The sequence below is a fragment of the Lepidothrix coronata genome, unplaced genomic scaffold (assembly GCF_001604755.1).
Source record: "Lepidothrix coronata isolate B3197 unplaced genomic scaffold, Lepidothrix_coronata-1.0 Scaffold69, whole genome shotgun sequence".
Taxonomy (NCBI): Eukaryota; Metazoa; Chordata; class Aves; order Passeriformes; family Pipridae; genus Lepidothrix; species Lepidothrix coronata.
In genome coordinates, this window is record NW_016690249.1 from 2,723,866 (window position 1) to 2,745,832 (window position 21,967).

General features: G+C 41.1%; 1 protein-coding gene across 6 annotated transcripts in view; it reads right to left on the reverse strand.

Moving 5' to 3' along the window:
* STARD13 (StAR related lipid transfer domain containing 13) overlaps positions 1-21,967 on the reverse strand; it is a 293,161-nt gene that overhangs the window by 18,716 nt on the left and 252,478 nt on the right. For 5 of the 6 annotated variants that reach the window (XM_017818549.1, XM_017818548.1, XM_017818550.1 and 2 more), the window contains 5 exons: positions 19,884-19,955; positions 17,757-17,838; positions 9,978-10,041; positions 3,436-4,814; positions 1,835-2,008 (listed from right to left, as the gene is read on the reverse strand). In XM_017818549.1, coding sequence (XP_017674038.1) covers positions 1,835-2,008; positions 3,436-4,814; positions 9,978-10,041; positions 17,757-17,838; positions 19,884-19,955 — 1,771 coding nt within the window. The remainder of the gene's footprint in view (positions 1-1,834; positions 2,009-3,435; positions 4,815-9,977; positions 10,042-17,756; positions 17,839-19,883; positions 19,956-21,967) is intronic. The other variant, XM_017818553.1, reaches the window with a different exon arrangement.

The following is a 21,967-nucleotide window of genomic DNA, read 5'->3' on the forward strand; positions in this document are numbered from 1 at the left end:
CATAAAAATCTGTTCTAATAAAAAACTTTTACTATGCACCTGCCATCCAGCTGAAGCCAACATTGTTTAAAGCATCCTTTAGGGACTCAAAGGAACAGCACAGCAAACTGAAGTGGAGAGGGTACCTGACAGAAAAGGAGGTTCAGTTCTTTAACAGGCTGAGTGACTATACTACCAGTTACATGATTAGTATTTCTATTGACTAACAATTTACAATAATAAATGATAGTGGGAAATACCTATGTGTCAGATTCACCCCTTGTGTTATATGATTTATTTTAGTTGAGTCACTTAAGTGAAGCTGGTGAGCTTGCTTTCTTCAAAAAATGATGCTGAAAACAAGAACAAACTGGATTCTCCTTGTGGGAGGCATGACTGCCATGGAATTAAAATAAAAAGGATGAATATGACCTGAATGCGACTAAGGTTTTTCTCATCTGTGTGGGAAGGAATTAAAATTCAGATTGAATTACCTACTGAAGAAGTACAGCATATAACTTTACAGCTATTTACAGTCCCACTCTTATAAATTCTTAGTGACTGATTACATAAACTGAAAAATATTTCTCAGGATGAAAACCTGGTACAAACAGCAGGTCTGTATTCTAGTCTGCTTATTTGAAGTTGGTTAAGGTGAGATTCATTTCAGTACAGACGCTGTCAGTTAACCACAGGCTGCTGCACCAAAGGAGAACAGTGAAATGGAGTTTATTCTTACTGAATTTTAGTTCTCTAATGGAAATTTAGAAAGAGTTAATAGTCTGGACTACCTCTATACACAATCTAGAGAAAGACACCTCTGGAGGGTGACTGAAACCCTCAGCCTTGGATATAATGAGCTGCTTTGGAGTTGCTTGTCCTTTTCCTCTGATCACAAACAGCTGGCCCAACTTTCTCAGATTACATTTATAACAGATTAGACTTAACTTTTTCTAACAGCTGATGTTAGTGAGGTGAATCTCACATGTATTTAACTCTGTATCTAATTTTCCATTTCTAAAGGAAAACTTGTCTTATCTAGCTCACAGATGAATTTAATGGGATTTTGGTGAGGTGCTTTGAACATGAAAATCACAATGTACATGTCAAGTCATACTATATTTGGACTCAGTGTCTCGGTGTATTAGGGAGTTTCTGTTACCCTTTTGATTATTTTTCAGATACTTATAAACTCTTATCTATGCCCATTTCCATTTCTGACATACCTCTGTCTGTGGAGCCTAACAGGGTCTGTATACCATTAAACACGCAGGTTTCTGTAGCCAGGTGCTACAGAAGGAGCCACATTGCCAGCATTCACGTCCATCTGCCCTTCACTCCCTGAGTGACCAGGTAGCTGTCACAGCTGTCAGGGTTGCAAGCTTCCTCTAACACAGGTCCTAGACTAAAGCTTGCATCTTTTGATCTGTAGTGAAAAGTGCCACAACTGTTCTAACCCTTCTTTTACAGCACAAACAAACCAATATCAAATACATAAAGTAGCAGCAGCAGCTGTTTCTTTTCAAATAACAAAATGAATTCTGGGTATAAGACTTACTGTAAACTTCTGCTTTTTAAAGTCTCTATTCTACTCCTGTTTATTTTTCTGGAACTGAAGTGTTGTTAGAAAGGCCAGTGTTGTGTCTCTGTTGGAGCAGAGGAATGAAATTAGATTTCCACAATCTATTTCTGACTTTGCCAGTGAGTCATTAGGCAGCAGTGGATTAAAAGGGACAGTTTCAAATCCTACAGTTGCCCCTTCTAATTGCATTTACTTACTATCACAGTAAACAGAATTAGGAGATACTATTTTCTTCTACAAATAGCTCTTTTTCCACTTATCAGTGGTACTTACCAAGTCCAACCATGTTTGTTTGACATGGAGTACTTTTCCATGATGGCAGTAAGACGAAGCAAAGAGAATTTTTGCAGAAGATTCATTTGGGCTGCTGACTGATTGCTGATGTGAAGTGATGCAATAGAGTGGCTCAGGCGATGAGAGATTTGGAAACTATGCCATCGTAATCGCCTTTAGCAAAATAAACAATAGAGAAGTCAGACAATGGCTTTAATTGGGCAGAAAAGATGGTATACTGTGAGATAGGGCTGGGCAATATATAAAACACATATAAACATGCACACATACATTATGGCTTTTGGTGTGTCAACTGAAATAATATGTACTTTGGAGATAAATAAAACAATTTGCTCAATCTCTTTAATTTTGGAAATGCCCAAGTTTTGTCATTTTAAAGTTAGATTCACAAGTGGATGTGGAGTTCTGTCCACATACTCGGGGAAGTGATGCTGCCTGCTATGCCCTTTATTAGCCCACACACTTCCAACAGGATGTGGGAGATCCAGATTCAAATGTTCTCTGTCTGACCCAGAACTGGGATTTGATGCCTAGTCCCACACATCCCAGGGGACCAACCTGACCACCAAGGTATTTGGAGATGAGGTTCTCCAAGTATCTCTGTTTTTAAATACTGAAGAATTTTTTTGAAAAAGGATTGAACATTGTGTCTCCTTAGCAAGAGCTGTAACCACCAAGATATTGAGCCACTCACATCTTTTCACTCCAATGCACTTTCTCTATATACTAGATTCATCAGAAAAAAAAAGTAAATTTAATTTTCTTGTTTTGCTGAACATGAGTTCTAGCTCAAATCCTAAAAACTCTGGCACTGCTCATTTACTCAGTAGTTTCCTTGAGTTCACTTGCCTGTGATGGAGGTGAGCAAGCACAGGCTGCAGTAAACCATAGCATGGCAGAATCCTCTGTGAGGATTTGACAAGACTGACAGGAGATCAGAAAATACCAGGTATATTCTCCCTGGTTTTGCACGTACAAAGCCACCCTACACACAACAGTATGGATTCATGAAGGCCTTTGCCCAGGGCCTTGCTTCCCTGGCTCAACTGGAACTCATCTCTCTGACTTAAAACAGGTCTGCAAACTATTAACAAAATCTCACTTTTCACTTTTATTAACAAGTCAATTTTATACCATAATTTCATCTCTGAAGGATGAAGGGGCAAGGTAGGGAAGTTCTCTTTGAGCACAAAGGGACACGTTTTTAAAGCAGACCAGTGCAATAAAAAGTGCGTAAGGCACTGATGCACAAAGATGTGGGTGCATAACTTAGAAGACAAATTGAAAATACATCCTACAAGGTATACAGGGTCCTACTACATAATCAAGAGATAAAAAAATGCCTTAGTTAAATTGTTTTATTAAACCTATTCTGCATTCATTCCACATAGGAATCTCCATTGCTGGATGTCCCTTCTCCTGAAGTTCCACCTTTACCTGGGAATTCCCCATCCCCATACTGGATGAGTATAACTGTAATGGTGCCCTCCACTTTCTGATTCCCAGGCTGAGAGCCTCTGCTTCATTATACTGTATTATTTCACAGTCCATGGATTTGTGAACAAAATTTTGGTACTTACCGGCTTGGCCTTGTGAGTGATGCTCCCACTCCAGAGTCTCTCCTGTCCCTAACACCAGTGGCTTCGGATTCATTCAGGGATGTTCCATCTCTGTCCATGTCACTCGGTGTGGTCCGGCCATCAGAGACAGAGTTTCCTTCAAAATCAAGAGTGATCTGTGTAGGCGACTGGAATGGCAACGATGGAGATTCCCTGACTGACACATCATCAACTGGCAGACCTGGCAACACATTCTTTGACCAGCCATCTACCACCTCCTGAAGTCCATTGACATGTTGCAAAATGTCATCTAAACGAGGAAAAAGGACATCTTTCTCTAAGTCCAGGAGGTCCCCAGTACTAGCATACAAGTGGGAACCTGGCACATTGTCATAAATACTAATTCTGCTCTCTTTAGGACAGCAAGCCATCAATCCGGACTCTTTTGGAGCAGAGCAGCTCTGCTTTCCCAAAGAGATGCTGCCTGTCCTCCAGTTTACACTGTTAGTGTTGTCTGTAGGTGAGAGGCTTTCAATAGAAAGTGCCTTTGGGAAGGTCCCTGGTTTGTGATCCTTCGGAATATGCACAACCAAGTTCTCTTGGGAATGAAATTCATTTTTGAGGTTTTGGTCCACAACTTGCCGTAAGGCTGTTCCTGCCAGAACATCTAAGTCCTCCAGGTACATCCCACCTCTCTTGTTTGCTTCATGGCATTTGCGTTCCTTCAAACACGGTGTGCTCACCCCACTGCTGCTGTTTTCAGACTGACTGCTCTCACTGTTGGATTTGGCAGAAAAGGAAAGTCCTCTTTTAACTGAATCTTGTCCTAAGTTGTGGAGATCACCATTGACTATCTGTACACAGTGCATGTCTTTCAAGGATTTTGGCTCAAACTGGAGAACTGGTCCACTTATCTCTAAAGGACCTGTTCTTCCTGAGCCTTTTAGTTTTCCATGCATGCCTTTTGCTTTTAGTGTCTCCATGCGTTTTAGAAAGGTTTTTGCTCTGGTTTGTGTTGGTTTTTCATTCTTCAGGTTGTCCTTGGGGAACAGGGCAGTATTTATTGCAGTGGAGTCCTGCAGCAGTGTGCTTTCCACATCATGATGGCTAGAGCAGTCGCAGGTCTCCCTGGCAGCGCTGCTGACGCCGGATTGACTCCTGTTGTCACTTCCCCCACTGCTCTCGCTGTGAATAGATGAGACCTCAGGTTCACTCAGATCCGTAAGGACGCTCTCACTGCTTGTTGTATTTTTCATTTTAATGTCCCCAGAAGATCCATGTCTGTCTGATCGGTGAAGCAAAGCATCAATGTCGTCCACTCGAGACCATCGCCTGCTGGTTCTTTGAAAAGTCCATTTATTACTGATAGCACAGAGATCTTCTTCATCTGAATCTTCACTCTGGAAAAAAGCAAGTGGCACATATTAAAAACAGGTGCTTTAACTTGTTATTCGAATTAATGTCATTGTGGTGGTCCTTGTGAGCAACAGACGGCAAAGTCTCTCTGCACCCCGTTTATGACAGACTGGTCATCAGTCCTTTTATAACACCCTTTTCCATTTGATTGTAAAGACTGTGAACATCTTAACAAGAAAGGAATAAAAGCCTGTTCTACGTTAGGAGTCCCACTGATACCTCTTGGCTTCTGTGGGTTGTCTGTGCACCGAATTGTGTAGGGCTGATGCCCATGGTGACTGTGTAGAAAAAAAAGTTTTGAAAGGTCCAGGTAGAGAGATCCTGACTGCAGGGATGGTGTTAAGGTAGACACAGTAAAGATGGGGAAATAGGTGGGTACTACAGCAATGTGAGCTATTTAAAAAACTAAGACAGCAAATATCTGGTGCTGCACATAGTTTTGCAGTGAGAACTAAATAAACATCTACAAACTTCACAGACCAGATACATCTAACAAGATTTATGTTTCAGGAACATAACTACAGATAATAGCCACAATGCTTAAAGAACAATAAAAAAATACTATTTGGCAGTATTGCTTAGGGTGGGTCTGAGTGCAGGCAAAGGAGGGCAGACAATGCAGCTGTGGGCATGTGGGCAGGAGGAACGGCCAGGCTCAGGCCTGGATGAGGCAGCTTCTACAGTTGAGGTGACCTTTCCTACAGTGGCAACCACTGCCTTCATGGCCTTGGTGCCATCAGAGGTACCCCAAACTTGATCTGAAGCCTGACCCACTGTCTCTGGCTTCCTCCAACCTCTCCTGAAGTAGCAGCAGCCCCATAGCTTTTCCTGGTCTTATCCCTCAGCCTGGAGTACACAGAGCTGTGCTTATGTTTAGGCAGCTCCAGGAGCTACTCTGCAATGCAGAGAACATGTGCCTTGGTAAAAAAATTGCATAAAAAATCTCTCCCTATGACATTTTTCTCATCTGTTTGCTGAAACAAAAAATATACATCTTCAGCATGAAGCATGCAGTCAGTACTGAACTTCTGTGTTCTCTAAGGATGCAAAGCCCACAGTTGCTAATGAGTATCTTTCCCCTGACTTTGAACTGGGTTTATACTGCATTATTCTTGTACATGTGTTTTAAAGCAGAGCAAACTAACTAACTTCACCTACATGACATCCAAACAGCTCTTCACATTCTTGGAAGCACTATGAAGGCAGTAAAATATGACAGGCTGTCAGACTAAAATGAGGTGCTAAACCAGAAAGACTATTTTGGGATGGAAAAATTCTCATTTTAAAAGTCTAATATTAGAAGTATTTTTATAGGAAGTTTCAATGGTAAAGTTCTCTCCGATCTCTGACTAGATCTCTTCTGGCCTCTCTAATTGAAAAATGTAAACCAAATTTTACAAGAATGCCCAAAACCTTAAATAATGTGAAACCCCAAAAGCTGCAGATTTGGATCAGTAGTGTGCCAGGTCTCACTGATGCCATAAGCTTTTGCCAGTTTATCACTTCAAGTCAGTCAGATGTTTTAGATCATATCCAAACCATAAAAGAAAATATAGCTATGAAATTTTGGGCTTAGTCATTCCTTTTTCATCTGTTAACATTGAGGTGTGCAGTGCTCCTGCAGCTGATGTTAGTTCACAGGAATGAATGCAGATCTTAGTTCTGTGGCTAGTTAGACAGAAAAATTAAGCAACTAGTAAAGTATGAGGAAAAGGGCTAGAAAAGGCTAATACTGGTTTGGCCAGTTTGTCTGCAGAGAAGAAATCAGACAACTCTACCTTTGTTTTATCTCCACAGCTTTCTGTATGCAAAGGACCGCACAGCCTCAGGCACTTAAAAATCCATTTATTGTGGTCTTAGTAGTGCCACAAAGTGGATATTTTAAAAACCGTAAGGGCATGTACTTTTAAATACTTAGTAGTGGTAATTATATCTACAAAGCATACCACTGCTGGAGCGTTGATGGCACCAGCCAATAGGATAGAAATATTTTTTTAAATTTGTTGTACTTCCCAATATGCCAAAGGGACCTTAAAGAAGATTCTTGGCTGACACAAATCCCTGTAGCTGCACTGACATTACTGTATGAACTGACAGGATTTAGCCTGTATTTTCCTACAAGCTGGAGTTGATTAAACTAGCCTAAATGGTAGAGACATTGCAAGGAACACCAAGAAGAGAGCATAGAGCAGGAGACAGAAATAAACATAAATTCAGTGGCAAATATACTTTAAATCAAAAGTTTTGAGGGTTGTTTTTTTTTCTTTTGAGAAAGCAGAGATGAACAGAAATTAATACTGATAGTAAACAAGTTTTGCCTCTAACCACAACAAAGACAGGATGACATTCTGCTCAAGAACCACTTAGAAAATACAGAGGATTTTTGGTGATAAAATTTGCAGCTCAATTAAATAAAGGCTTAGTTTTAGGGTTTTTAATTGGTAAAGAAACATGTTTGTGTTTCATCAGAAGCAAAATCAGACAAATATGAAATATCTGCATGCCGAAATACTGCCATGGTGACTCACTACAAATTCAGCTGCACTGTGAGTCCTGTGACATAATGTGCTTTTCTTTTGATGGAATCAGTAAAAATTCTGGAAGCCATGAACATCCTGAATGACCCACTGTTCTTGTCAGATATCTGAATGCCCTGACAAATGAAACCATCCAAAAAAAAAAAAAATGTTGAGAGCACTTAGCCAAACCACATGTCACCAGCTATGGGGGTAGTGGATCAAGAGAAGGTCTGAAAGAATGATTCATCTGACACAGGCGGAGCAGACATTTTGGAGCAGTGACTGTATACTTCTACTGACCTAAGGTGAAATCAAGTGCATGGCTTTGGAGCATATTCAAAAGTCCAGTTAATACCATTATGTTTGGGAAGATGAGAAGAGTCAAGTTTCTTTAGGAGTGACTGGTAACATTTGCCAAAGAGAAAGAGGTTTTGATTCACAGATTTGTCACAGTTGATTTAAAATAGTACAGCTTTTTGACTAAGGGTGTACTTGCCTGATATACAGAGGGATACTAACAAAAGGCAAAAAGTGGGTTTATTTGCAATGGAATTCTGCCACATTTTTCCATCTGGGGGCAGGAATTCTCATAAATCGACAGCTGCAGAAGGCAGTTAATCCAAAGGCTAATCTCTGTCTGTCCAAATTGCTTATGGACATATTTGCAACACATACATGAGGATTTCTGTATGCATCTCAGTGAAGCCAAGGAGAAGACAGCAGCCCACAGTGGGAATGGTTTGGGTGGGAGAGTGGGCAGTGGAGAACATTCATGCTGTGCTGGTTTTCACAGTAACCTTGCCTGGCAGCTTGCTTGCCATATTTTGATGAATCACTCAAGCAGCTGTGCTAGTCCTGTGCAAACCCGTTATGCTGAAGCTCCAAAGCAAGCTGATTTTGCATTTCATTGTTCAGATCACCATACAGACTATTAGGAAAGGCAGTATCTACATCAAAAGATTTATTTGGTTCAGTGTTCAATTTCAGACCCAATTTCTGGCTTTTACACTTGCATTTACATTTTCTCCTGTCAGCAGGCTCTTCTTCCTCTTCTTCTTTTACCCACATTCTCATCTACTTTCAGTTGCTCTGTATTTGTGGACTCAAGCCTCCTTCAACCCCTCTTTCTCTATACTTTTCTTTGCTCTGCTTCTCCGTGGTCTCATGCAGTTATGGACCCAACTAGCTTCTGTCCCCCTGAAAGAGTACCAAGTACAGTAATCTCTCTTCCATCACAAATCAATGGTCATCTGCAAGGAGTGCAGCTGAGGGCTTCGATTCATTCTGAACAGGGAGGAGTGGCAGCAAAAAATTAATAAAAACCAAAGATAACAAAAAAATCCTCCACTTTTAACATAACACAATCAAACACAGAAGCAAGCAAGCAAACCTCACACCAAACCTAAAACACTTGTTAAAGAGAAGAAAGGACAGGAATGTAAACAAATTTTCCAGGGGACAATCAGGGTTCACGAATATGTTACTATTTTGCAATTCTGTCTCTTGTGCAGCTCCAGTACCTGTGTTTGAACATAACTACATGAGCTAGTGAACACAAACCAGACACTTTTCCAAGCAGGTCAACACATAATTGAGTTAGTTTTTCTTAGGGGACCTCAGCCTCTTCCTATAGCATCTGCCTGCCCAAGACATAAAGTTCTTGTGTAGTCAGGGGATTTTACTAATCTTTTCTAAGGTATGACGTAGGTGTTTGATGTGGAAAGTGCTAGCACTTACCAAAGACAAGAAAAACCCAAGACAAGAAAAACTCCTGATGCAGTGAAGTCCCTGCAGCTCCAGTGAATGGACAAAATACAAGCTGAAGAGGTTAGTACATAGAGGAACAAATGGGCATATGCCAAAGGCAGCATATCCAGACATCAAAACCATTTTCTATTCAAGTCCCCTCAAAGACTGAGTAAAGTATGACTGGATTGAATTTGCAAAGACACCAAAAATGCAGCCCTCAGAGGAAGTTGTTAAAAGGCACTAGACAAACACTCTACAAAGCAAGAACAGAGTCGACAACTACCATTGTACACCTCTGAAGGGTTTGGGGGAAATTTGTGACCAGAAAACCAAACGTTCAACAGTTAATGCTGGACATGTTACAAAACTCTCAAAATCAACAGGCAGTTTCTCCAGTCCTTCCTGAAACCCTTTAAGCTGAAATAATTCCCATGTTACACAGGAACTTCTAAGGATGACAGAGTTTATTTTCATATTCTTAACTGGGAAGAAGTCAGTACAAGAAATAAAGAATAGCTATTATTTTCATCTGAGCATTCCATTTGTTTCTGAGCAGGATTTTCCATTATGTATTCACATGGAATTTACAAACAAGCCACTCTAACGAAACTGCACTGTCTTTTCACCCACTAAATTGAATTGCATGCATGTAGAGTTCAAGTACTGTGTGGACCTTTTTAATACACATAGTATTATTCCTGCTATATTAGTCACAGTTTCTATTGTATTTATAATTTCAAGATTCAGCAATTCACATTATCACGCATCCAGATAACGCTGACACACATGTTCAAAGTCAAATATACTTAACTTACTTTTAAGAACATTACTGACTTCAAGGCTAAATCAGGGCAGTCACATTTCATGAAATTTCCTTACCTTTTTTCTTAGGAAGTTCACATCGAGTTTCATTGAGGCGCACTTGTTTAGTGTGTTCAGTCGTCTACAGGGCAAAGAAAATTCAAAAGATTAGCAGTCTCTGATTACAGGGCATTACTTTTTGCAAGTTCAAAACCTTTTCTCTTATCTGACTGTAGGGTGCCAACTGCATACAATAGGCTTCAGAAATTATACTGGTCATATATTCCAGCTATAAGACCACTGCATCACCGTCACTTTACCTGATAGCCAGATTTTATAGATTGCTTTTTAACTCACAGACATTTACACACCTAGCACAGGAAACAAATACCTTTGTTGGCTGGGGAAATGACAAGGAAGTGAGTTGCCATATGCAGGACTGTAATTTAATTGGTCTAAACTGTTGATTTCAAAGCAGTGAAAGACCAAAGGAAAAAAAACAATGATGCAGTTTCTCACTTTTGGCAGTTGGCATCTCCCTAAAAAGCTGACATCAAGAACTTTTAGCAGTTACTTAAATGTTTCTCTAAGCCCAGTAGTTTCTTTCCCATATCTGTGGAACTTAGAGACAGGTTAACACACCCAACATGTAACAAATCTAATATCTTTAACTAAATATTTTTAGTTATTTTTGACCACGTTCATACTGCTGTTACCAGCATCTCCAGAAGGCATCTGCTTCTTAAACCCAAAGCTATCCTGTGATAACAGTGGGTTGAAATGACAATCTCTCTGTGTAAGTGTGCCCATGTGCAAGGACAGACAGAGGACAAGAAAACATGCTCTTTGAATAGAGAACCTACCATGCTAATGATAATGGATTCGGGTTTTTTTTATACTTAAAGATCTTGATCCATGAAACCACCCAAATTCTAAAAGCAGAGGCTCAGAGTTAAATATGTCCGACTTTGAAAATTTTCCAGATCTAGGACTGAATTTCAAAATTAAGCAAGGCAGAGTGAGAGATCCTTGTGCCCACAACACTCTTCTGTAAGCTGCCTGCATCTCCTTTGTCTTTATAGCAAGACCTGCTACTGCTGCTTTTGGGTCTCAAGACAAGACCGCAAATCTCCAGAACTGATAACATATGAAATATATGTGATAAGTTACAAGGACACGTGAAAAAAGTATCACATCAGTAATATAATCTCTCACACAACATAAGAACATTATGAAAGTAACATATTCCTGCCCAGAACTTCTACTATTAAAAATCCTTTCAAATTGCCACCACTAACAAAGAAAAAGTCCATCCAGTGTTGATCTTTCTTTAAAAAAAAAAATCCCTCACAAAATATCATCTTCTTATTTGTAGATCAAATACTACTCCCTAACTCAAGCCAATAAATCTGTTATGCCATATCAGAAAAGTCCTGTGCTCATAGTATTAATTTGAGTATAATGCATTCACAAGCACACCCTGCATGCATGATAGCGATGTTCCTGAAACAAATTTCAGGGTATGTGGCTCTGTAGTTATATCTTCAGCCTTCTGCCCAGAAATCTTCATCTATTATTGCAAAACTTATCTTTTGCCCAAGCATGGAATTTCTCAACCCAAAGTGCCATTTTCTTGGGGCCCTGGGTCTGAGAAATGTTCAATGCTTCTTTTGAGAACAAAATTTCCTTATCGGTATCAATTCCAAATACATAGAGGCAGAGACAGATTTTCAAAGGACTCCAGCCCAACTTTCTATCCCTGGGGACAGTTTCCTCTGAGCAGTGAACCGGAGGCTAATAGTGGACTCCCTGTACCTCTTCATTATCTGGCCTGTGCTGAAGGGACAAGTCTGTAGCCACATTTCCACACTGACATGCCACTGTGTGCTGCTTAAGTACTTGTAGCTGTATGTATGAATCAAGCTGCCGCTGTGCCCTCACACCTTAACATGGTGAGTGGGGAATGACTCCTTGCTTCCTTGACCTAAATATGTCCTGCAAGGCTGACCAGGAGACAGACATCAGCTAAATTCATGCCCAGAGGCTCAGAAACTCTGAGAAACCATTGCCTCCTTTCCAGCTGCTCATCAACACTGAAACCCAAGCCATCAACTGCACCTCCCTTGCGTTCATCATAACAGGCACTGAAGAAAATCTTCTGGGAAAGAGGGCTTTCTCCACAGCAGCCCTTGGCAGGTGATCTCTGCAACTGCTTCCTCAATAGTTCACAAAAACCCCTCTATACTTATTGCCTATTTGCAGTTGTTAGGGAGAAGATGTAGAAGAAAATATTTTCAATACAGTGACCAGTGCTCCTTCATTCACTATGGCGTCGCTTGCCTTCCAAAAACTAAGGAGCAAGTCATGCACTTCAGGAGCTGGAAGATGAGGAGGCAACAGCCCATGACATATCCTTCACCCTGTATGCACTCAGGTATCTCTGTGCATCTCAGCCCACAGCAGAAAGTGTGGTGGCATTTCGATTAAGAAAGGCTGCTTCTGCAGCACAGAAAGGTGCAGAAAAAACATGATCAGACCAACAAGACCATCCAAAGCCATCATTTTTCCACTAATGGCATCCAAAAGAGAGATTGTTTCAACAGGGATTAATAGGTCATCTCTATAAAAATTAATATCTTTACTTAAACTAGAGACTTGGGAAGCCACTCTGTTGTCCTGTCTGCTTTATAATCTGGCTTTGCTACGAATAACTTGCTTCATCAAAAACAAAGCTACTTTTTACTGGGTGACAGGGACTCAACCCCAGGTTTTAAATTCACCCCTCTATGAAACATCGGTATGCTTTCTGGGGCTCTTCCAGTGCTGTGGAAAGATTTGCCAGTGAAATTAGAGAACTAATGATCATATTTGTGAGCTTGTCTGGTACTAACAACTCAAATCAAAGCCAGTCTGTTTCAACTTCTTTTGCCTTGTTGATGTGCCAGTTGTGGCAGAAAGCTTTTCTCATCAGTTTAAAGCTGTCAGATGACTGACAGCCAAGTCCTCAGCAAGTCTTTAGAAAAGCAAAAAACCAGAAGTTTCTGGCTAAAAAGGCTGTCACTGACACCCCAGCCGAACTGAGAGAAGCTCTACACTTTTATGCTACTGCTTCAAAACATGGGAAAAGACTGCCTGTTTGTATTGTTAGCAAAACACAAAGTCTGGACTTGAGAAAAGCAAGGAAAAAAAACCATAAAATAAACACAAGAGAGGTGGTTACATAAAAAATCAAATAATCTAGGATGCATTTGAATGCTTGTCTGGAAATCTCTGCAGTAGTCAGGGGAAGTGTTTCAGTGATGTTAATTTTATCTCCTCTTCAGAACATCACAGGTAAACACTGCCTTGGTGGTTTAACACATCTCTACGGTGAGACATCTATGTTGGAAAGTGACCTGTGAAGCAATTCTTAAAAGACCAGCAGAGATATTCAGGTGCCCAAAGAGATGTTTCTGGTGCTATTTTAGATCCCCTAGAATATCAAACCTGGCTTCAGCTGCTGTAGGTACCTTGGTCCAGTCAACACATGGAGAAGTCTGGGCTACCTGAGGAGATCTACGACAACCTGGTGTCGAAGACGACAGGTCTTTAGGGCTCTGCATACCATCTCCAGTGCTGTAATTATCAACCCATATGATGGAAGTTCTTCGGAATCAGGAAATCTCTGACTTTTGCATCCTTTACAGCACTGAGCAGAGTTTACAAATAAATACAAGCTTGTAAGAAGGCAGGATCTGGCCGGCTGGAAAACTTTGTGGGGGATCTGTTGTCCTGCTTAAAGAGAAATCCAAGTAATAGGGAGACAACTCTAAAGTGAGTTGAAGTTCCAGGGGAAACCCTGGAACTGTTCTGCAGGTGCTTGGGAATGCAGCCAGGGGCACTGGCCAGTCATGCAAGGGGAGTCATCATGGGGAGGGCTAGCGTGGACAGCACAGTGTCTCTACTTTAGCAGATCTGCAAATGTCCTTTTGTATGGATTGTGACCAGGAAAACACACCATATGGTTCTGAAAATGCCTCTCTGAGGGAACAACAAGATTATTTCTTTGCTTTTTTGTTATTCCTAGCCAAGTTTAGGTGCTGCATACACATGTCCCTATCTGGGTTCTTCTGGTGCTGTGAACTTTGGGAAGAGGACATCCAGCTCCTCACGCTGGACTCTTAAGACCTCACCTAGCTGAAGTCTTAACACAATATAAGGGTCCTCCCAGTACCACTAGGGCTGGTGTGCAAAGCTCGCACTGGCATGTCCCTGCTCCACCACTTTTGTGCATGAAGAGAATATATTAGTTTCCAGTCCTGTCATGGTTGCCACTGAGGAAGTTACCTTATAGGCCACATGCTCACATTAGGTGAGTGATCTCTCCTGAAAGTCAATGTGAGCCATTCAGAGCAGGGCTTTCTGTCCTGCAAGTGGAAAGCCAGACTTATGCCCTAACAGCACCTAGAGCAATATAAACTCAGCAATGGTACTGACTGTACAACCACCCTTTCAGAATTCTAATGGTAGGATGTCCCATCCCGTACAACAACCTTTGGGTTGTTTACAAGCTATCTAAGAGACAACAGCTATGGAAGAAAAAGCTGCTGACTGCTTGGCACAGTTTAAATTTTAAACCTTGGTTTAGGGGGCTGTGCATCAGACTGCTGCATACTTGGTCTTTATGTTCTTAGTCACTGTATTTATGTGAATACAAAAAGTACAACATGGCTTGGCTTTTCCTTCTCACCTGCCTATCACAGCGGCCACAAAATTTCCCAGAGCAGAGTTGGTTACTTGCTATTTTGGAAATGACACAGAGATCCAGCTATAAAATTTTCATGTCCAATTATTATTTTGGCAGGCTGACAGCATTTGCTTGCAGATTGCCTGGCAATTCTCTATTGTTCATTACTCAATAAAATCTGAGTGGAATCTCTTGATAAATATGCCTCTAACCCAAAGGCCTCAGATTTGGTTTTTACCCTGCCAAATTTTCAATTATATTGGAAACAGCAGGGATGTTATAATATCTCAAAAAGGTCACTGAAATCCTTTACAACAGGGAGTCTTCGTCTTTCCGACTAAAATACTACCAGCTGCCTTAAAAAGAAAAGGTTTCTCCTCATTTGTGCCTCCTGTTGTCTTGTATACTGCAATGCCATAAGAAAACTGATTATAAAATGAGATTGAAAGTCTGATTTAAACCCACAAGAGCAGAGAAATTTAGTGTTTATGCTATTACCATTCAGAGCTAAAACTGCTCAAACTTATTATCCATTCTGGCATTCCAGCTGCAAAATTATCTTCCAAATAAAAATGAGAAACCATTTTGTTCAGCACTATGGGCTGAATGCACTGTTAATCAGCATGATAGCTTGGTCATGCATAGCTTTGAGGGTAGTTTTGAATGTTTGAAGAATGGAAGTTTTACTGCCAACTGGAGATCTGTGCATACAGAAATAATAACCAACCTTTTTTTAACTTTCTGTTTCATCACAGTCCATCACAGTCTGCAGCTCTCATATGATATACTGGCATGCGCCTTGTAGTAACACCATCACAGAGCAAAGCAAGGGTAGAAAACTGGCCACAGTGGTCAGCTGAGCTGTGAAGATTTCCAATACACTGGAAAACTATGAAGATGTTGGTTTGATAGCTAATACAGTGACAAAGCTAGTATGAGTGGGTAGCAGCTGACACCGTTTACTTTTATTGATGAACCGGAATCTTGGTATTTGGTACAATGGCTTTTTACAGGTAGCTTTCAGCTAAAGGTTTGAAGCTGATGAGTTACATCAAATTAAATATCTGCAAGCTGAAAACATAACCTGTATATAATACTTGTATTTCTAATCTTATAAGGTGCTATTCCTTTTTTTGGATCTAAACTGTTTAAAAACTCCCAACAAAAATTCAAGTCAACAGGTGTTGTCTTCTGAATAAATTACAGAAAAAGTTTCTAGACAGTCATAAACCCCTTTATCTTTGAATAAAATAGTTTGGAAATATCTGTGTCTATGCTTTTCTCTATAGGTCTCAGCAGTATCACTTGATTTAGGCTAATGTAAAGCATTTTGTCACGAGTGCATCTATGCAGCTGCTAGTCAATTTTCAAAAATCTCATATTTTAATAAAAGAGAAAAAAACCCACACCCAACCACTCTCTAGCTACTTATAAAAAAAAAATCTCACAAATATATCAATGTAGTGTAACTGTAGGTGTATCTGCGAGTCTACAGAGAGGCTGCAGAAACAAGAGATGAGAGCTGTTCCCACTTCTAGCTGTGTAGGTGTTGGATGCCTGGTGACCATGGTAGTACCACCACTACAAATTACTCCAGGGAAGAAAGACTAAGGGAGAGTCACAGAGCTATGTAATGACTACACCTCACTGTTTGCTCTCACAAGAAAGAGACAGGAACAGACATCATGCTTGGATTTTTGAATGCTCTTTCAACTTAGTGGGAAAGGGCAGAGGAGAAGAGATCTCAACCTTCTATCAGTACCACTTTCCAGTTCCCAAGCTGTAGCAAGGTACGCCTTCCATCATTCCAGACTGAAGCAGGGGGATGTACATATGTATGGGAAGGAGGTTTCTTAGGCATGGGCATATCAATCTTTCTCACCAAGCAGACAGAAGAGAAGTGGATCAAGTCTGCAGTTATTCTGCTCTCTGGCATCTGTGAGAGCAAGCATTGAAGCATCCAATTATTTCAAACTGATTTGTCTTCAGACACATAGGCTGAGACACAGAGAAAGAGAATATTCTGTTCCTCATAACTGTAAGAGACAACATGAGAGGCAATACGTCTCGCAGCAGGGGAATTGTGGGAAAGCAATCTGACAGCTATGCCCAGTAATTACCTGGATCCTCCAGGAAGGAGGGCATAGCCCAGGATGGAGAGATGGACTAGATGAAGTCTCTTCCAGCCCTATTTTCTGTGATTCTCAGAAACCCTATCTGCATTCCTCCATCACAGACTCATTAATCCCTGCAATGCACAGTACTACATGGAACAGCATACCATCTCTGATGACTTTAGCCACAGTTGTAGAAGGGGAAATAAGAGTCTTGTCCAATTATCTTGATGTTGGTGTTGTGAAAGTTTCCGTAACATGTAATAAAGGCTGCTTGCTTAAGGCCCAGATGCTCCTTTGTCCTTACTTGAAGAGGAGAGGAGCAGAACCCAGCTTGAGCTGAGCACAGGAGAAAGAAGAGGGGAACAATGCCTCTGCAATGTGGTTTTGCAAAACTGCCACAGAATTGCTGTGTCTTGAGTCCTGGGAGACAGTACTTGAGCAATGCAATACGGTATATTCATCACAGGCAGAGTATAAAAAGCAAGATAAACAGCAAACACAGGCCCCCTGGGAGGTGCAAACCAGGGAACAGTTGTAGTAGCTGTAGTACTGGGGGGTTCTTGTCCCGCTTCTCTTACTGGTGCCAAAACAGAGTACCAAGGGAATCACAGCAGCAGGAAAACCACATCTGCTGCCAGAGAAAAGGGCTTGCTGAATTCTATGCAATAAAGTTTCATCTTTTCTGCTGCACTTGGATATGAGTTATTAATGTGTGACTCAAATGTGACTCTCATTTATTCAGGGTTTGCTTGCACTACTGCTAGTTCTTAAAAAGCAGCTGTTTCAAATCCATTGGATTTGGGTCTTCTCAAATCGTGTGATGCTTTCTATGAGTGTAGTGGGTGTCCTACTGCAGGATTTTCCATAAAAGAAATTAATTTAGAATGCTGGCATTATACATATCATCACTTAATTCACCTGGACAAGCAAACATCTCTGCTGCTGCTATGCTAACAATGACAAATCAGCTCACGCTTTTAAATTATCAGAAAAGAAACTTCAGATGTTCTTTACCTGCAAAGAGGTTCTACAAGGTCCTTGTCAAGAAAATCATGATCTTTCTTTACTGCAGCAATGTCAATGGGAACCTGGGAGTCTATAAAAGGAGACACAATATTAAGATGACTGCTTGGTAATAAAATGAAAATATAGTCTAAACCTAAATTGCTTTGCATGTGCTTGCTCACTGAAACTGGTATGACCAATTTCCCTCCGCTCTGGTTCCCTTCCAGCTGTATCTGTGATCCTTTGAGCCACTTTATTTTTTTCTTCTATTAAAGGTATAGTTGAATGTCTAGTGCACCAGAATGAGAGCAAAATTATTTCATTTTGGCTTAAAAAAATACTCAATTGTTAGCTGTTCATTCTAGTCCCTTGAACAAATGAATGAGATCCGGGAATTACACACTTTCTTTATCCACATGAGCAACAAGGTTCTTCATTCCCACCACAGTGACTTAATGAGTTATTTGCTAGATGGACTTTGTCCCAAACCCAGAAATGTTCTGTGCTTTTCAGTTTTAATACGGATCCTGATAACTATTATTTCAGACAGGGGGTTACTCAAATAACAGACAAAAAATAGAGCTGAACTATAACCCCCAATATTAGCTAAAAAGCCAGAACAGTGTGCTGGAAGCTGACATTTTTAATGTGAAGTGACATGGCTGCAACACATTAGTGGGCTCTATAATGGTGGACTTGTTCCAGTGCTGTGGCTGCTCTCCAGACTGCTCTGCCATGCTTAGGTACCACAGCAGGATGCTGGGATACAGGAACTTCAGCCAGCATTTTCAGACATTAGTGCTTAACACTGACACAATAGATGCTTGCAGAAAGCACCTTGTTTTCAGAGACTCAGACTGTCTAGAGCACATATTGATTGCATGGGAACTGCTGGAGCCCAGCACAGGTTGTTTTTTGGAGAGAACATCCCTTTGAGTTCAGCAGGCAGCAGGCTCTCCTTTCCCTGGGGGAGTCAGTATCTGAGATACTCTGATCAGAAGGCAGACACAAAACTACTACTGGCTACCCAGGGACTGTGGTAGTTACATATTTATGTCTGTTTTTGTCTGGCAGGCTTATTAGTCTTAGTTGGATTTAACTGAGCGTGCCTGTGTCCTGTGGAGCCACCTGAGCATCTCTGCATGCTGCTCCTGGTCCCCAGGCACCTGAGCAGCTCACCAGGACCCAGCACCTGAACTGTGATGGACGTCAGCTGGCCATCAGAAGCCATGGACGTGTCCTTGGCATCATGCTCCCCACCAGCCTCAGCCTCACACAAGGGCATGGATGGTGTTCGAGCCGGCTCTCTGCAGAGCTGGCTCTGACCCATGAGGTTTCTTGGCCATCATTCCATGAGTGGAGCCATGCTGCCTCCAACTCAAGCTGACCCTGGAAGGTGTCCAGAGGTGTTTGGCGGAGCTGTGCTTTGGCTAGTAAGCCCGAGTGGGATGGAGCTGGCTCCGTGTTCCTGACAGAATATGCAGTTTGGGAAAAACTAGGATCAGCTGCAGTTTCCTTCTCAGCATTGAGATAGGGAGAGCAGGAAAACCCAGCTCCACTCCCCAAACCACTCCTGAACACAGCAGCAGCACAATCACTTGCTCTGCCCTTGGGGACGTTACTTCCCTGGGCACAAACTTTACAGCTAGGAAGGGGACACCACCATTCGCACTGAGTTAGCACTGAAATATCGGCTTTTCTTACTTTGCAAAAATGAAGTGCAGCTCAGATTATTCACTTTTGGTAACTTTGCAGAGTTTTCAATCTTATTTTCAGCAAGATCAAAATTTGCAATAACTTTCAATGTTTTCATCTTATTTTAGACACGGTTCAGGAAGTTTTAAAAAAATAGACTCATGTTTTTGGATATTTTGTACTTGTTCTTGTTAACCTTTGAGGTTTACACAAACTATGTCCCTCTTTTTTCCCTTTTTTTTTTTTTTAACTTCCCATGGCTATGAGGGCAGGAATCTTACTTTTCTTCATGCACTGGTATGACTCTAGCAGCTGAGGTTTTGTGAAGCACCCAGCCATGACCATAACTCAGTTAAATGTAGTGTTGGCTGACTCCAAGCTTTCCTGGCAAGGGCTCAGTGCACTTTCAGTACTGAATACAGAGGCAAAAAACCTACTTACTCTCATAGAACTGAGCATATTGGGGAAATCCAGCTGCACGTAACCAGTCACACGCTTCCTTTGCTTCGATTTCTGAGCAAAAAGAGAAAAGAGAAAAAAGATGACATTTCATTATTTTGAATTAGAAGTTCTTTTATTACAAGTAAAAAACAAAGAGACTTGGTAGTATCTATTTGTTGCTTAAAGAGCTGTCATCACTCTGAAGTATTTCTTTATAGCATCAGAAGAGAGTCCCTCAAAGCAATCTGCCTGTCTCTGCAGGACCCTGCGGTGCATATATCCACTTGGTGACTGGGATGAAGTGTTAACCATTTCCTCCTAAGCAGGAGAAGTTGCTTAGCCAGGTTTGTGGTCCTGGGATCTACCCTCCCTCAAGGGTAAGTTGTTGGTGAGAGGTGAAGATGGAGTAGGGTGAAAATGGGGTGACCGGGAGCATGCACTGCATTTTTTCCTGTTCTGACATTTCTTGTGGAGGGAAATGCCACATGAAATCCACTGAAAGCTCTGCCAGGAGAACCTCAGTGCAGGTGTCATGATACTGAAGGGAAAGTCACACAGGTAGCATGTGCTTTCGTACCTTTAGCCATCTGAACTCCATTATGTGGACTCCCTCCATATAGAGAGTCAGTTACTTTCAAAGGATGATTCATTTCACCTTAGTGTCTGAAATAGGTGGAATAAATCAAATACCGACAATGCTTTTCTCTTGTGACTGCTAATGGTGGAAGAATAAACAGCTACAGGTATGCCTGCAGAAGTAAATAAAACAGACACAGGCAATAGCTTCAAACACCGCTGTTGGCAGAAGGTACCTCAACTTCTACCGAGCTCCATGGGCTCATTTTGGGGAAAATAGTGTGCTGGGTCCAGCTCTGCCCAGCACCCACATCACCTGCATGTGCAGCTGCTCCCAGAGCAACCAGAGGAACAACTGAAAATAGAGGCTCATCCACATAATGGAAAACCTGAGAAACATGGAAAATCCGGGAAACATCTCCTTGCTGTCCAAATCTAGATCAGGATGTACCACTTGAAGAATTTCGGTTTACAAGATCGAAGTCAAATCATGTATCTGTACCTCTTACACTTGGAAAACACAAAGAAATAGAGCGTGCAGGTGTTGAAGAAAGTAGACATTTTACGTTGCTTATTAATCAACCTGAGTGAACCAGTCAAGGGTTTTGGCACATTTGTGGTTCTAAAATTCAGACAGCCATAATACAAACCCCTGAATATAAAGCACGCAATGGAACTGGAAAAAAATAATCAGGCTCTGTTGCTCTTCTGCATATTCTGCCTTGCATGCAAAAAAAGTTCCAGTTGTAAACAAGTTTTCTGCTAAAATGCATTTTTATAGATAGGAGATACTGGCATGAACTTTTGCCTATGTAATTCTGTTCAGATCACTCATCATACCCTGAACGACTTCACCCACTGAAGCTCACTGTAAAATTTGCTTTGAACATATTCTGCAGTATGGGACCCACACACCTTTCTGATTCCCCTACATAATGAGTCACACCAGCAAATTTTGTAGCAGAAATCAAAATTCAGAATACAATGTCTATGTATCAAAAGCCTGATTTCCCAAAGATGATTAGACAGCCAGTAACAGCTCTGCAATGATCGCAATCATTAGCAGTGCTGAAAAGGATTTAGGTCTTAATTTGCTTTGACATTAGCTCATGTTAAGGCCAAAAAAAGGAGTACGAAAGTACATTCAGTTCTTGACACTGCACAAAAGAATAAGCAGCTTTCCTAAAACGTGGCTCTCACTACTGTGTGCTGAAAGCACATCTCTATTATGTTCCAGTTAGCCTATTTCTATTAAATGCTTGGAAAAAAGACAAATCTTTATACTTTTTTCTTTTGCTTAATTCAATCTCATGAAACACAGATGAATCAATCCCATTTCAAAATGTATTTTACAACTGAGAACAGCTGTATGTACATTCTAGCTTCATCTGGCCTGGAAACACAACTGACAGAGGCTGTGGGTGATGGAGAACGCTACCATTTAATGCTCTTATATGCTTATCATATTTCAGTGGTTTTTTGTAGTTGGCTGCTCAGAGGAGCTCGCT